The sequence below is a fragment of the Hibiscus syriacus genome, unplaced genomic scaffold (genome assembly GCF_006381635.1).
Source record: "Hibiscus syriacus cultivar Baekdansim isolate YM2019G1 unplaced genomic scaffold, ASM638163v2 tig00001120_pilon, whole genome shotgun sequence".
In the NCBI taxonomy this organism is placed as follows: Eukaryota; Viridiplantae; Streptophyta; class Magnoliopsida; order Malvales; family Malvaceae; genus Hibiscus; species Hibiscus syriacus.
In genome coordinates, this window is record NW_024061845.1 from 350,618 (window position 1) to 368,727 (window position 18,110).

Here is an 18,110-nt window from a genome sequence, read left to right on the forward strand (position 1 = left end):
GATTCAGCACGATGACTCATGCTCGAGCTCTGTAACGGACTCATCATCTTCATCGGAAGAAGTAGGCGAGGCAGTTTCTGTTGGAAAATAAACCAAGTACCTATAGTCAGATTAGTGAGAATACGAAATAAAAACAGAAAAATAATACCCGAAATTGATAACGGAGTTCAGCCAATTGTGCTTACGTCTCCGGATTGCTGCAGATCTTTTACTAATAGAGAAAATTTACAGGTGTTTATAAAACACTCACTACTCACAAGAAAGCTCTCTAGTATTGAGAGAAAGAAATGATTTTTGGGATTGTTTTGAAGCTAAATCATCTAGGATATTTATAGTTGAAATTTAAGGACTTAATCTTATAAATACCCTAAAGCCTAGGAATTAATTGTGATTATCTCATTATCATTTTTCAACAAACATCTACCAAACTTTAAAAAACTATTTTTCAAAGAAACATTTACCAAACTTTGAAAACCATTTTCAAATAAACATTTACCAAACTTTGAAAACTATTTTTCAAAGTTGGTTACTAAACTTGAAAACCATTTTAATAATTTCAACAATCTCCCACTTGAAGACTGATTTTAATCTGTCTTCACACCTCGATTAATGCAACAGCTTTTCTAGTCTTGTTACTCTAGCATGCCAACTGAAGTTGAACACAACTTCAGTTTGTCTGTAGTCACCGGCTTTGTCAACATGTCTGCCGGATTTTGAGCTCCACTGATCTTTTCAAGTTTCAAAATCCAATCTTCCAGAAGAGACCGGATAAAATGATATCGCAATTGTATGTGTTTTGTCCTGGAATGAAAAGACGGATTCTTTGCTAGATGTATAACACTTTGACTGTCGCAATACAATACATTGTTTTCTTGTTTCTTGCCTAACTCTTCCAAGAAACTTTGGAGCCAAACCATCTCCTTACTGGCTTCCGTAACAGCGACATATTCTGCTTCAGTTGTGGAGAGAGCAACTATCTTCTGTAGTTGAGAAACCCAACTCACTGCGGTTCCTCATAGAGTATAGACATACCCTGTAGTGCTCCTTCTGATGTCAACTTTTCCGGCTAAGTCAGCATCTACATAGCCTGTCAATATCGTATCTCCACCTTTGAAACAAAGTGTTTTGTTTGTGGTACCCCGCAGATATTTGAGGATCCATTTGACTGCTTCCCAGTGTACCTTGCCCGGATTATTCATGTGCCTGCTAACAGCTCCCACTACTTGAGCAATATCTGGTTTGGTACAAACCATGGCATACATCAGACTTCCAATTGCTGAGGCATACGACACCTTCACCATGTGTGCACGTTCTTCCTCTGTCTTTGGTGACTGTTCTTTGGAGAGCCTGAAATGAACACCTAAAGGTGTACTTACTAGTTTAGCATCTTGCATGTTGAACCTGGAGAGTACTTTGTTGATGTACTCAGCCTGTGATAATATCAAAGTCCCCGACTTTGTGTCTCTCTTGATCCTCATCCAAGAATCTGCTTTGCAGCGCCCAGATCCTTCATAGCAAACTGCTTTGACAATTTTTGCTTCAAGTTTATAATCTTTTGCATGTCTGAGCCTGCAACGAGCATGTCATCAACGTACAACAATAAGATAATGAAGCTATTATCGAACCTCTTGATGTAGCAACAATGATCTGCTTGGCATCTGGTAAAACCATTGCTACTCATGAAACTATCGAACTTATTGTACCACTGTCTAGGAGCTTGTTTTAAACCATACAAGCTCTTATTCAACCTGCATACCAGGTTTTTCTTGCCTACCTCTATGAAGCCTTATGGCTGCCTCATATAGATTTCTTTCTCCAAATCACCATGAAGGAAAGCTTTCTTTACATCTAACTGCTCAAGATGTAAATTCTCTGCAGCTACAATTTTCAACACCAGTCTGATTGTAGATAGCTTCACGACTGGAGAGAAAATTTCATTGTAATCAATACCTTCTTTTTGTTGAAAACCTTTGACAACTAATCTTGCTTTATAGCGTTTGCTCCCATCGTGCTCTTCTTTGATCCTGTAAATCCACTTGTTATGGAGCGCTTTCTTTCCTGGTGGTAATTCAGCTAATTCCCATGTCTGATTTGACATAAGCGAGTCCATCTCATCTTTCATGGAAGACTCCCACTTGACTGAATCCTCCACTTGCATTGCTTCATCATAGCACTCTGGTTCACCATTGTCAGTCAGCAACAAGTAGTGCAAAGAAGGAGAATACCGTTGGGTTGGTTTAGGAATTCTGGAGGAGCGTCTCAGTTCTGGTGTGCCTGGTTCTTCCTCTTGAACTGCTTCAGGACTGATCTGAACATCATTTCCAGAAATCTCCTCGAACTCAACAAATTCCTTTGTTTCAGCTTTTGTATTACTTGATTCTGCGGTTGACATGTCTTTGTACATCACATTTTCATTGAAAATTACGTCTCTGCTTCTAATGATCTTCCGATTTTCGTAGTCCCAAAACCGATAACCAAACTAATCACTACCGTAACCAACAAATACGCATTTGTTTGACTTGGCATCAAGTTTACTTCTTTCAACAGAGTTTATGTGTACATAAGAAATACAACCAAACACTCTTAAGTGTGAAAGGTTTATTTCTTTCTTGCTCCAAGCTTCCTCTGGTATTCCGCCATCCAAAGGAACTGAGGGCCCACGGTTGATCAGGTAAGCTACAGTGTTGATAGCTTCAGCCCATAGAAATTTGGGCAATCCGTCATGTATCCTTATGCTTCTGGCACGTTCATTCAGAGTTCTGTTCATGCGCTCTGCTACGACATTCTGCTGCGGTGTTATGGGAACTGTTGTCTCCATCTTGATCCCATTGTTTGCGCAGAAATCTCTAAATCTACTATCTCTGTACTCTCCTCCATTGTCAGACCTCAATCGCTTGACTTTTAAACCAGTCTCATTTTCCACCACGGCCTTCCATTTTCTGAAGGTATCGAAGACTTCTGATTTCTTCTTCAGAAAATAAACCCACACCTTCCTTGTTGAATCATCGATGAAGGTGACATAATATAGTGAGCCTGCAAGAGATGGAACTGGGGATGGTCCCCATACATCAGTATGAACCAATTCTAACATTTCTGCCTTGGGTGTTTTGCCAATGTTTGTAAAACTGACTTTCTTTTGTTTGCCAAAGATGCAATCCTCGCATAGTCCGACATCTAAATTCTTTAGATCCGGCAGCTTCCCTTTTGAAAGAAGTATCTTCATTTCTTTCTTGCTCATATGGCCAAGCCTTTGGTGCCATAGGTTTGATTTTCCATCAACATCTGCTACTACAATGATATTCTCTAAATTTGAGGTTACATAGAGAGTACCAGTCTTCTTACCACGAGTATTGACGAGTGCTCTTTTGGTAATCTTCCATTCACAGCCTGAAAAGGTTGTACTGTATCCTTCTCCATCAAGCTGTCCTACAGAAATCAAATTTCTTTTGAGACCAGGAATATGTCTCACTCCTGTCAGCTTCCAGGTGGTCTGGTTTGGCAGCTTTAGTCGGATGTCTCCTTTTCCGACGATCTTCAAGGTTTCATCATCAGCAAGATGAACCTTCCCAAAATCACCACTGACATAGTTCTCCATGATTTCTTGGCATGACGTGGAGTGAAAAGATGCCCCTGAATCCAAAATCCATGATTCAATCGGACTGCTGACGCTTAAAATCATAGCATCACCTGTCTCCTCCGTCATGTTGGCAGATTCCTGTGCGTCGGTATTTTTCTTCGGTGCTCGACAATCTTTTTTGAAGTGGCCCTTCTTGCCGCAATTATAACAGGTAAAATCTTTATTTCCTGTTCTTGATTTTCCCCTTCTGGATTTCGATCTGCCACGATTTGAATTTCTTTCTGAAGTTGTTGAAAACATTTTTGATATTTCGATATAACAAATTAAGTTAAATGAATTTTAAGATTTTACAAATTTATATTCGATTTAATTAACCGAATATCAAATTATTACTCCAAGTTTTCAAGATCAATTTTAATCCTTACTAAATGTGTAAAATTGTGATTTGTACTTAAACTATTTTTGAAACAATTTTCACAAAGTATTTTGAACCAAAAATAAGCATTAAATCAATTATTCAAATGCATGCACTGATGCATCAGTCCATGCATCGATGCATCGATGAATTAATTGAACATCGAATGCATTCCATGCACCGATGCACTCTCCATGCATCGATGCACTCTGAATATTTTCAAAACATCGAATGCATTTGATGCATCGATGCACAAGTCATGCATCGATGCACCAGGCTATTTTTCAAACATCGAGTGCATTTCATGCATCGATGCACACTTGGTGCACCGATGCATCAAGTGTTCCAATGGTCAAAATATTTGAATTTTACACTGATGCACCGATGCATCATCCATTATGCATCGATGCATGAGACGCTCCACCTAGAAAAATTAATTGCTTTCACACTTAAACGGCTATATGATCTTCACTAAGCATCCCCAACGTTTAGAAGTGATTCAAGGTGTATTTAAACAAGTTCTGAAGCCCTTGATCAATAAGAAATTATAGAGAAACAAGAGAGAAAGCATCAAACACCAAGTTTGTGCAAATCAAGCCAATTTTCCTTTCAATATTCATTTTGCTTTCAAGAACACCATTTGTGCTCATTTGTAATTATCTTTTAGTGTTCTTTTCTTGTTCTAGAATTGTGCAAACATCTTACCTTGTGAGGTTTTCTTGTAAGTTTGCAAATTTGTAATCTTCTCTTTGGGAAAAGAGTGTTCTCAAGAATTGGGGTATATTCTTGAGGGTATTGTAAGGTTATCTCTTTGGCCTCAAAAGAAAGAACAAATTAGTGAATTTGTTGGAAAATCCATAGTGTGGATAGCTAAGGTAGTGGACGTAGACTTTGATTGAGAAAGTCGAACCACTCTAAATCGCTGTGCAAATCTTTTCAATTTTCTGCAAAAGCTTCCACCAAATTTTTAATTGCCAATTCACCCCCCTCTTGGCTAATTCCGTCGATCTATTAACTCAACAATTGGTATCAGAGCCTCACTCATTTGAAGGTTTAATCGCCTCTTGAGTCGATTCGGGAAGAGTTACATCGATTACAAAGTCATCAATGGCCTCCACTTCAAATTACGACTCCGGTCTCGATTCGATGCCCGTCAACAAGCCTCCTTTCTTCAATGGGGCTAATTATACCTATTGGAAGAATAGAATGATGTACGTCATTCAAGAAAGTGACATAGGAGCATGGAATGCCGTAGAAGAATGATATATCAAACCTCTCACTCATCCAAGGTTGTGGAGTGAAGGAGAGACAAGAATGTTCCAGCTCAACTCCAAAGTCATCCATATCATTTTTTGTGCTCTTGGACCAGATGAATACGGAAGAGTTTCATCGTGTACAACCGCCAAAGAAATATGGGACAAACTTCAAGTTACTCATGAAGGTACCGATGAGGTAAAGAAATCTAAAATTAGTATTCTAACGCATAGCTATGAAAATTTCAGGATGAAACCAAATGAAGATATCAAAGCTATGAAGGATAGATTTTCAACGATTGTCAATGGTATCAAATCATATGGAGAGATCATTTCAAATGAAAAGCTTGTGAGGAAGTTAGTCTACTCCCTCCCAAAATCGTGGCAATCAAAGAAGACGACAATCATCGAGTCTAAGGACTTAACGTCCTTAACTCTTGAAGAGCTAATTGGGTCACTCCTCACTCATGAAATGATGCTCGAAGATGAGGTGGACCTCGACAAAATTGACGAGACACCAAAGGAGAAGGAGAAGAAGAAAAACATTGGAGTTGCTCTCAAATCCACAAAAGATGAGAGTGATTCGAATAACGATGACGATGACGAGGAAATGAAATTGTTTGCCAAACGGTTCAGAAAAATGATGAGACCTTATCGAGGAAGAAAATTCAACGAAATGAAGGCCTAAAAAATGAACCGAAAGAGAAGGACCCAATCATTTGCTACGAATGCAAAAAGCCAGGGCATGTTAAATATGATTGCCCACAATTGAAGAAAAAAGGGTCAATCAATGAATAAGCACAAGGCTCATGTGGCTACATGGAGCGATGAAGAAAGTTCCGATGAAGAGGAACAAGAAGTAGCTAAGTTGTGCTTGATGGCATTTGGGGGAGATTCTAAGGTAACCTCTAACTCATTCGATTTTGATGATTTATCCTATGATGAGTTATTAGAGGAATATAATGGGTTGGCTTCGGATTATGAGAAATTATTTTTAAAATATAAAAACGATGTTTCAAAATTGAAAAATGAAAACAAACTCATATCCAAAACCATCAACGATCTTGAAAGTAAAATCAAAGACTTGCAAATCAAACTAGAAGAGTTTGAAAAGAAAAATTTAGATTTGCAAAATTTAGTTTCAAAGATCAATGATGATCATCAAAAGAAAATTGATGATCTTAAAACTTCTTTTGATAAAGTTGGAACAAAACATTTTGAAAAAGGTGGAAATTCAAAATCCAACTTTGTTAGAAAAAGTTTTAGAAACTACAATCATAGAGGTCCCCAAAGAACCTCTAATGGAAAAATCGTTAGAAGTATGTGGGTTCCTAAAGAACTCATTACTACTAAAGATAAAAATATCCTACACAAATGGATACCTAATGGGACTAGGATTTTGGAAACTAATGAATATGGACCCAAAAGAATTTGAGTACCAAAAATCAAAAGTTAATCTATGTTTGTAGGGAAAGGAGCATTACTACAAGGCACGGGAAACAAATTCAAATTCATGGTACCTTGATAGTGGATGCTCAAGATATATGACCGGAGACAAAAGCCGGTTCATTGAGCTTAACGCCAAAAATGGAGGAGAAGTGACTTTTGGAGACAATTCAAAAGGTCACATTGAAGGTATTGGTACAATAGGTAATACCTCTTCCATACAAATTAAGAATGTTTTATATGTGAATGGATTAAAGCATAATATATTGAGTATTAGTCAATTATGCGATAAAAGGATTCAATGTCTTATTTGAAATTAATGGTTGTAAAGTTATTGACATTGCATCTAATCGGATTATGCTTGTTGGTCATAGAATAGGAAACATTTACATGGTGCATTTAGATTCTATTGATATGACTAATTTATGCCTAGTTGCTAAGGATGAGCATGATAGTTGGTTATGGCATAGGAGACTAGGACATGCTAGTATGAGTGTTTTGCAACGGTTAATTCAAGGAGACTTAGTAAGAGGGTTGCCTAAGCTTAAATTTGATAATGATAAAATCTGTGATGCTTGTGCTAAAGGAAAACAAAAGCGAGTTTCTTTTAAATCTATTAATGAGTATCAACTAGTAGAGTATTACAATTGATCCATTTAGATCTTTTGGGCCAACTAGAACTACTAGCTTGGGAGGAAAACAATATGCATTTGTCTTGGTAGATGACTATTCTAGATACACTTGGGTTATATTCTTAAGTACTAAAGATGAAGCATTAGAAAATTTCATCACATTTTCAAAAATAATCCAAAATGAAAAAGGTTACTCTATCACTAGTGTTAGAAGTGATCATGGAACTGAATTTGAAAATCTTGGATTTATTGAATTTTGTAATTCTAATGGTATTAGTCATAATTTTTCAGCGCCTAGAACCCCTCAACAAAATGGAGTTGTTGAGAGGAAAAATCGAACTTTAGAAGAAATGGCTAGAACCATGCTTTGTGAAAATAATTTGCCAAAATATTTTTGGGCGGAAGCCACAAATACCGCTTGTTATGTTGTAAATCGAGTAATGATTAGGCCAATTTTAAAGAAAACTCCATACGAAATTTCAAAAATAAAAGCCTAACATTAGTTATTTTCATCCTTTTGGATGTAAATGTTTTGTTTTAAACAACGGTAAAGAAAACCTTGGCAAATTTGATGCTAAAAGTGATGAAGGAATTTTTCTGGGATATTCCTTAAATTCTAAAGCCTATCGTGTATTTAATAAAAGAACTTTAGTTGTAGAAGAGTCTATACATGTTGTTTTCGATGATAATTCCCTTCCGAGGAAGGATTCTTGTGTGAATGATGATGTAGGTGTTATAAATACAAATGACGTTAGACATGAAGTTGGAGAATCATTATCAAAGGAAGAAACAAAGGATGAGGAAACTCATGATCCCCTCGAGAATCCAACCATTGAAGAAAGGGAAGTATCTTTTCCAAGAGAGTACAACTATGTCAAGGATGGTGAAATTATAGGTGATCCATCAAAAGGGGTAACTACTCGATCTTCTCTTAGAAATATCTATAATTATGTTGCATTTATTTCATGCATAGAGCCTAAGAACATCAAAGAAGCATTAAAAGATGAACATTGGATTATGGCTATGCAAGAAGAATTAAATCAATTTTAGAGAAGAAAGTATGGACATTAGTGAAAGGCCTAGTAATAAATCTACTGTAGGTACTAGATGGGTTTTTAGAAATAAACTTGATGAAAGTGGTAATATAGTGAGGAACAAGGCTAGACTTGTTGCTCAAGGCTATACTCAAGAAGAAGGCATAGACTATGATGAAACATACGCTCCCGTAGCTAGGATGGAAGCAATTAGAATGTTATTAGCATTTGCATGTTTCAATGAATTTAAATTATATCAAATGGATGTTAAAAGTGCATTTTTAAATGGTTTTATAAAAGAAGAAGTGTACGTGGAACAACCTCCAGGTTTTGAAGATTTAAATTTTCCGGATCATGTTTTAAAATTGACAAAAGCTCTTTATGGTTTAAAACAAGCTCCTAGAGCTTGGTATGAAAGATTGTCAAATTTTTTAATTGAAAAGGTTTTTCAAAAGGAAAGGTTGACACTACATTGTTTTTAAAGAGAAAAGGTAAAGATTTATTAGTAGTTCAAATTTATGTGATGATATAATATTTGGTTCTACTAAGATGTTCTTTGCCAAGAATTTTCTAAGCTAATGCAAAGTGAGTTCGAGATGAGCATGATGGGGGAGCTCTCATATTTCTTGGGACTCCAAATCAAGCAAAGGAAAGATGACATCTTCATTAATCAAGCTAAGTATGTCAAAGATATGCTCAAGAAATTTGGATTGGAAAATGGGAAGCCTTATGCCACTCCAATGAGCTCTTCTACAAAGCTTGACTTAGATGAAGGAGGTAAATGTGTGGATGTTAAATTATATAGATCCATGATTGGCTCATTGCTTTATCTAACTGCAAGTAGACCGGACATTATGTTTAGTGTTTGCTTATGTGCTAGATTTCAATCATGTCCTAAGGAATCACATTTACTAGCTGTTAAGAGAATCTTTAGATACCTTAAGGACACTCCTAGTTTAGAACTTTGGTATCCTAGAGACTCTAGCTTTAGCTTGCATGCCTTTTCTGATGCGGATTATGGAGGATGCAAATTAGATAGGAAAAGCACCTCCGGTACTTGTCAATTCCTTGGAAATATGCTGATTTCTTGGTTTTCAAAGAAGCAAAATTGTGTTGTATTATCTACCACTGAAGTGGAATACATTTCAGCCGGTAGTTATTGTGCACAAGTTTTATGGATGAAACAACAACTTTTTGATTATGGAATTGAAGTAGGTACCATTCCTATCAAGTGTGACAATACTAGTGCTATTTGTCTCATTAAAAATCCCATCCAACACTCTAGAACTAAGCACATTGAAATAAGACATCACTTCATTAGAGACCATGTCACTAAGGAAGATGTAGTTCTAGAATATGTTGATACTTTGCATCAATTAGCGGATATCTTTACAAAACCCTTAGACAAGAAAAAGTTTTGGACACTTAGAAGAGAATTAGGTTTAACTGACCTATCTTCACTTAGTGTTTAAAATAATTTAGCACTTTTAATAAATACTGAAAAATGCTTATAATAATAATTTTTGATTGCATTCTTGCTATTAGTTAGGGGGAGTTTATGATTCTTAGTGAAAATTAATTTTATGTTCAAATAATGTTTAAAGATTAATTTGATTGATTGAATATAATTAATTTTTGATATATGAGTTGCCATTACCATTAGAGCCAAATTATTTAGCATTTTAAGTGTTTAAAACGGATTTTTGACATTTTTGTGCTTCATGCACCGATGCATTTAACAATGCATCGATGCATCGCTTTGAATATGTATCGATGCATCACCATGATGCACCGATGCATGCCTTGAATATGCATCGATGCATAAGACCATGCACCGATGCATCCGTCGGGTTTTAGGTTTAAAATCCTCATATTCTTCATTTTTCTCAAACCCTAAACACTAAAACATACGGCCATTCGACCCCTCTCTCTCCAAAATCTCCATTTTGCTCAAAATCTTCGGGAAAACATCGGATTCTTCAAGTTTTATATCCTACAAACCTGCTACAATCATTAAATCGCACAAAACATCTCCACATTCTCCTCAATCCGAATTTTTCAAGGTGATATTCCTTTTCCGATTTTCCTTACCATGACTAATCCTAAATGCCCTAGGACATCCTCTAGTCGGTCTCACCAAAACCGTCCTCCCGTTCCTCAACATCCTCCTCCCAATCCTCCGATAGAGTAGACTTACTTGCCATGTTTTCTTGTTTTTAAAACTTGGATTGATTTTGATTTTTGTGCTTTGTTTGGTACTTTGAACTTGATTAGTTGTTGGATGTTTGTTTGAGGATGCTTGAACTTATTATATATATTTGGTTTGATATTTTAACGCTTTCTGTTTATTAATTTTGCATCATTAGAAATTTATGACCAAATTATGCCATTTCACATTTATTATGAATTGTTTATGAAAACTAATGGCTAATCTCTCTTTTGATTGTGATCTTAGCAGCTTATTAATAAATCAATTGGCTAACGTTTTATAGAGTCTTTTTGATTTAACAAAAAGGGGGAGAAAATTTAAGATGTGCTATAGTAAGGGGGAGTAAGTTTTTGATGTGCTATAGTAAGGGGGAGTAAGTTTTTCAAAATCGATTTCAAAAAATAATTTCTTAAACAAATCTTAAAATTACTTAAATGTTTTGTTATATCAAAAAGGGGGAGATTGTTGAAAACATTTTTGATATTTCGATATAACAAATTAAGTTAAATGAATTTTAAGATTTTACAAATTTATATTCGATTCAATTAACCGAATATCAAATTATTACTCCAAGTTTTTCAAGATCAATTTTAATCCTTACTAAATGTGTAAAATTGTGATTTGTACTTAAACTATTTTGAAACAATTTTCACAAAGTATTTTGAACCAAAAACAAGCCTTAAATCAATTATCAAAGGCATGCACCGATGCATCAGTCCATGCATCGATGCATCGATGAATTAATTGAACATCGAATGCATTCCATGCACCGATGCACTCTCCATGCATCGATGCACTCTCCATGCATCGATGCACTCTGAATATTTTCAAAACATCGAATGCATTTGATGCATCGATGCACAAGTCATGCATCGATGCACCAGGCTATTTTTCAAACATCGAATGCATTTCATGCATCGATGCACACTTGGTGCACCGATGCATCAAGTGTTCCAACGGTCAAAATATTTGAATTTTACACTGATGCACCGATGCATCATCCATCATGCATCGATGCATGAGACGCTCCACCTAGAAAAATTAATTGCTTCCACACTTAAACGGCTATATGATCTTCACTAATCATCCCCAACGTTCAGAAGTGATTCAAGGTGTATTTAAACAAGTTCTGAAGCCCTTGATCAATAAGAAATTATAGAGAAACAAGAGAGAAAGCATCAAACACCAAGTTTGTGCAAATCAAGCCAATTTTCCTTTCAATATTCATTTTCCTTTCAAGAACACCATTTGTGCTCATTTGTAATTATCTTTGAGTGTTCTTTTCTTGTTCTAGAATTGTGCAAACATCTTACCTTGTGAGGTTTTCTTGTAAGTTTGCAAATTTATAATCTTCTCTTTGGGAAAAGAGTGTTCTCAAGAATTGGGGTATATTCTTGAGGGTATTGTAAGGTTATCTCTTTGGCCTCAAAAGAAAGAACAAATTAGTGAATTTGTTGGAAAATCCTTAGTGTGGATAGCTAAGGTAGTGGACGTAGACTTTGATTGAGAAAGTCGAACCACTCTAAATCGCTGTGCAAATCTTTTCAATTTTCTGCAAAAGCTTCCACCGAATTTTTAATTGCCAATTCACCCCCCTCTTGGCTAATTCCGTCGATCGATTAACTCAACAGAAGTTCTCCCTCTGGACTCTGTGTGCAAGGCTGAGGAGGTTGATGCTTCACCCGATTCTCTCCGTCGAATTTCTTCGCTCAGTACCAAATCCCGAACATCGTCGAATTTTAATTTGTTGTTTCCCGACGAACTGCTGACTGCTGTAACAGTAGCATTCCAACTGTCTGGTAAAGATGATAAGAGAATTAAAGCTCGAACTTCATCATCAAATTCAATTTCCACTGAACTTAACTGGGTTGTGATTGTGTTGAGTTCATTTAGGTGTTGTGCCACCGATGCCCCTTCCGTCATCCGCAAATTAAATAATCGCCTCATCAAATGAACTTTGTTTGAGGCCGATGGCTTCTCATACATACTGGAGAGAGCCGTCATAAGACCTGCCGTGGTCTTTTCCTTTGCTATGTTGAAAGCAACATTACGGGATAACGTCAGTCGGATAACTCTGAGGGCTTGTCTGTCGAGAAGAGCCCAGTCTTCATTCTTCATGCCCTCTGGTTGTTTTCCTAAGAGGGGTTGATATAGATTTTTCTGGTATAGAAAATCTTCAATTTGTATCTTCCAAAATCCAAAGTCCGCACCATCGAACTTTTCAATTTTCACATTCCCTTCGTCTGCAGTCATCGCTCCCACTCAAATCTGGCTTCGTTTGGATCGTTTCTGACAATTTCTGCGAACCGCCGTGTATTAGAACACCTCCGTCGACAAACTCGTATCGCCGACTGAATTTTACTATTCACTATTCACGTGAATAGTAACCCGAATAGTAACCTCGAAAAAATTGACAGAATTCACAACCAAAAGCTCTGATACCAGTTGTTAGGAAATAAACGAGTAACAAGTAATTTCCCTATAGTCATATTAGTGAGAATACGAAATAAAAGCGGAAAAATAATACCCGAAATTGATAACGGAGTTCAGTCAATTGTGCTTACGTCTCCGGACTGCTGCAGATCTTTTACTAAGAGAGAAAATTTACAGGTGTTTACAAAACACTCACTACTCACAAGAAAGCTCTCTAGTATTGGGAGAAAGAAATGATTTTTGGGATTGTTTTGAAACTAAATGAGCTAGGATATTTATAGTTGAAACTTAAGGACTTAATCTTGTAAATACCCTAAAGCCTAGGGATTAATTGTGATTATCCCATTATCATTTTTCAACAAACATCTACCAAACTTTGAAAAACTATTTTTCAAAGAAACATTTACCAAACTTTGAAAACAATTTTCAAAGAAACATTTACCAAACTTTGAAAATCATTTTCAAAGAAACATTTACCAAACTTTGAAGACTATTTTTTTAAAGTTGGTTACCAAACTTGAAAACCATTTTAATAATTTCAACAGTTTCAACTTCGGAAGATGCTATTTATGGAGAAAAAGAGGAGCCGAAGTATGATTTAACGAAATCAAAGCTACGGCACACTTACAATCAATCCAACAACACAAAATCGAAGTTTGAAGAAAAAAAATATCGAAATGGAGGTTGCAACTAATAAAAATAAGGATAATATTGAAATGATCAATCAAGGAGGAGCTGAAAAGAAACATGCAAAGGCTTCAGTTACAACTGCTACTGCTGCTGATGCTGTGGAGGTAAATGGGAAAGAGGGGCCGAGGTTCAGGGATTTGGGTGGGATGGGAGGTGTACTGGAGGAGTTGATGATGGAAGTCATAGTGCCTCTTTATCATCCACATTTGCCACGATGGTTGGGAGTTAGGCCAATGGCCGGAATTTTGCTCCATGGCCCACCTGGTTGCGGCAAGACCAAATTGGCCCACGCAATTGCCAATGAAACTGGTGTTCCTTTCTATAAAATTTCAGCTACAGAGGTGGTTTCGGGTGTCTCAGGTATTCATCTTCTGTTTTTCTTTCTTTGACTCTTCCTGCTGAATATGATTATTGAGGCTTCATGAATTCATAGCATTATCATGGAGTTGTTGTATGGACTTTGATAAATGAACCGTGATCGGAGATGTTTTCTGATAGTAATGTTTCGTATTTAATATATTATGTGCATCAGAGGAAAATATTAGGGAACTCTTCTCAAAAGCATATAGGACTGCTCCTTCAATTGTTTTCATTGATTAGATTGATGCCATTGCATCTAAAAGAGAAAATCTGCAGAGGGAGATGGAGCGGAGAATCGTCACACAGTTGATGACTTGTATGGATGAATCTCATAGACTTGTGCAACCAAATGATAAGGATTCTAGTTCAGAGATCTCTGATTCCAAGCCTGGTTATGTGCTTGTGATTGGAGCTACCAATAGACCTGATGCTGTTGATGCTGCGCTATGGAGGTCTGGACGATTTGATCGTGAGATTGTTCTTGGTGTTCCGGATGAAAATGTCAGGTGTGAGATTCTTTCTGTGATTACACGAAATCTTAGGCTTGAAGGGTCTTTTGATCTTTTGAAAATAGCAAGGGCTACACCAGGTTTTGTTGGAGCGGATTTGGCTGCCTTAGCTAACAAGGCTGGTAATCTTGCCATGAAGAGGATCATAGACCAGAGAAAGCATGTTATTTCTAAAGAATCTATTGATGAGGAGCAAGCTGATCAGTGGTGGAGGCAGCCTTGGTTGCCCGAGGAGATGGAAAAACTAACAATCACTATGGCTGATTTTGAGGTAATTCAGGGTGTAACTTTTGTTTGTTTCATTTATTTATAAGACAAAACGCAAGCTGTTGTGTATGCTTAGTTTAGTGGCTTTCTGTTCTATATGCTATTTATAAAAGTTAGTTTGGAAATGAATTTGTATTTTCATTTCTAAATGCGGTTTTCCTACTTGTAAGTAAAAAAAAAAAGTGGTTGTCAATGCTGTTGTATGAGCTTTAACTTTGATGTTATTTTATTATTTTAGTCTTATTAATTAATTAGTAGACATATAGACAGACAGCTAGGATTATAAGACATCTTTAGGGTTAAATATAGGTTTAGGATTATTATTTATCTTTTGGGTTTAAATATAGGGTTATGATTAAAACTTTGCTTGCAAGAAAACAAGCCTATATAAATAATTTGTAGGCTTTATGGCCAAAATAATTATCCTTATTATTTTCTTTGAATTAATAGAAAACTAGAGGTTTTAATAACCCTAAGTTTTTCTTGAGTTCCATCTTTCACATTCGTATTTCAGTCATAATTTTATTGTTTTATTCCTGATTTTCTTCTTAGCCACATCAAATGCCTTAAATATAGTATAGTTGCCATTATTAAGAGTTCTAATGAACTTCCATTGATGCTCTATTAGTTTGAGACAAAGCTGGTATATTTCTGCCTGTGATGCATATGTAAATTTTTTATGCTAGAAATTTTTATATGAACTTTAGTTATGCCCCTGTATTCATGTATTTGCTTAAAAATATTTTAGCTGCAGGAAGCAGTTAAAATGGTTCAGCCCTCATCACGAAGAGAAGGATTCTCTACAATTCCAAATGTTAAGTGGGAGGATGTTGGTGGTCTTGATTTCCTAAGGCAGGAATTTGACTGTTACATAGTCAGGCGCATAAAATTTCCCGAGGAATATGTGGTAATTATATATTATTTCTACTTCTTTATTCTATCTTTCTCTTTGCTGTATCCAGAAAAAAAAGGGAAGAGAAACCTTGAACATAGAATTATATAATTGTAGGGCCTTCTTAATGTGGTAAATGAAAGAAAGTCATCCATGAGAAATTGGTTAGAATGCGTTAAACATGTCATGCATGACCTCCAACATAGTTGACTTGAAATCTCAGAGCAACTATAATATAAGCAATATTTACTTTGTTAGTGTGCTTGCTACTATAGTATTGATTTTCAAATCCCTGTGTTATTCACAATGTCAGGAATTTGGAGTGGACTTGGAGACAGGATTTTTGCTTTATGGACCACCAGGCTGTGGTAAAACGTTGATTGCAAAGGCTGTAGCTAATGAGGCTGGAGCCAATTTCATTCACATCAAGGTCAGCTTATAGCATGTATTTCAACTGGTTTTGTCTGTTATGATGTTAAGTGTTAACTGGGTCTAGAATACATTAAGCTAATTTTCCTATGTTTTTGCTTTCACTGATCATGAGTTCCTTTGCTGATTAGGGCCCTGAACTTTTGAATAAATATGTTGGAGAAAGTGAGCTGGCAGTTCGGACATTGTTCAGCCGTGCTAGGACATGTTCTCCATGCATACTTTTTTTTGATGAGGTCTGTCTTTTTTATTTAGAAATGAGAAAATTTTCTGGAGAAAACATTCCTACTGTGAGGTTTGGTGTTTTTGAGGTCTTTCTGATCTTATCTAGGTGGATGCTTTGACCACAAAGCAAGGGAAAGAGGGGGGGGGGGTTGTTGAACGACTTCTGAACCAGGTTAGTTAATCTGGTATGGCTATCTCTAAGCGAATTGATTACCACTTCCTATCTTTCCATATAAAAAATTACAAAATGCAAATAATGACTTGGAAGCATCTGTCATATTTTCAGTTGCTCGTTGAGTTGGATGGATCGGATCAGCGGCGTGGTGTTTATGTTATTGGTGCCACTAATAGGTAGAATATGTAGTTTCGGTTTTTCAGATGAAGATCATCGATTATCATTTCTTTACACTGTTTGGCTTTGGCAGACCTGAAGTGATGGATCGTGCTGTTTTACGGCCTGGTAGATTTGGTAAACTTCTTTATGTACCTCTTCCCAGTCCTGACGAACGTGGGTTGATCTTAAAAGCTCTAGCTAGGAAGAAACCGATTGATGCCAATGTGGATTTGAGTGCAATTGGACAAATGGAGGCTTGTGATAATTTAAGTGGGGATGATCTTTCTGCACTGGTGTACCTGTTTTTTATACATTGAAATTCTAGGAACTATGAAGTAATTAAACCTTAATTCTGGAACAAAATTGTGAAACTTTTATCCCATTGGGGTTGAAAATATTCAGATGAATGAAGCACCCATGGCTGCACTGGAAGAGAAACTGACTTCAACAGGGATATATGAGGCTTCATGGACAATCAAGACGTTGCATTTCGAACATGCACTGAATAAGATCTCACCATCAGTGTCCGACAAGGTATAATTTACTCTGAGTCACTACATCATGGCTTCTGATGAAAAGATTCTTTGATAGCAGAGAGGTTGATTAACCTGTTTGTGATCATCTTGGAACAGCAAAAACAGTTCTACAAGGTATTATCAGAGAGCTTCAAAGCTGGTTGATAATGAGGTAAAGACGTATGCCGTTAACTGGAGCTTTATTGATGTCTGATATCCTACACTTGAAGAGTGCATGATCAAAAGTGCCGCCATTCTAATCGATATGGGTGCGACATCCATTATACAATTAAACCCATCAGGAATGGATGGATTGTTTTCAAGACAGGTTTTTGTCACCATACATTAAATTTATGTATTTTCTTATCACTATTGTTTTGTTTTGCAGCTTTATTATTTCTAACGAGGATAAACATAAATGATCAAAAACATGCAATGGTTTCCCATAACCAAAATTAAGAATGCTAACACCACACTCAAGGATATTAACATGAGAAATAGAGGTTGAGAGCAGGTATTCGTAGCAAAATGAGATTAACATCAAAAGCAGAGACGTTTTCTAAAATATTAAATCAAATTAGATTTATTGATTTATTGAAACGAGCAACGGTCTCTAGAATATTAAATAAATCCATCTAAGAAACATTAATTTTTATCCATAAATTTATCGAATATATAAAATTAAATTATTGAATCAATAAAAAGAACAAATATAATAAAATCAATTTAAAAAAAAAACTGTAAAATCTAATCAACATTGATTGAAATGTACACAAACTAAAATGATAAAAATAAAACAATCATTTTATACGTAAAGACTATGCGTAAAGACTATTACGATTCTAAGGAGCAAATTTTTTTTATATAAAAAAAATCCAAGCCAAGAAAAC

At 36.1% G+C, this 18,110-nt stretch overlaps 1 protein-coding gene across 1 annotated transcript; it reads left to right on the top strand.

The window, feature by feature from the left end:
- The first annotated feature begins 13,547 nt into the window (after positions 1-13,547).
- LOC120121373 (cell division control protein 48 homolog C-like) lies at positions 13,548-17,473 on the top strand. Its single transcript, XM_039140741.1, is given in 10 exon segments — positions 13,548-14,049; positions 14,213-14,829; positions 15,580-15,732; positions 16,031-16,147; positions 16,278-16,382; positions 16,478-16,543; positions 16,658-16,722; positions 16,797-16,998; positions 17,108-17,239; positions 17,338-17,473. Coding segments are annotated over 10 exon segments (1,878 nt in total). The 5' UTR covers positions 13,548-13,676; the 3' UTR covers positions 17,386-17,473.
- Positions 17,474-18,110: the final 637 nt, after the last annotated feature.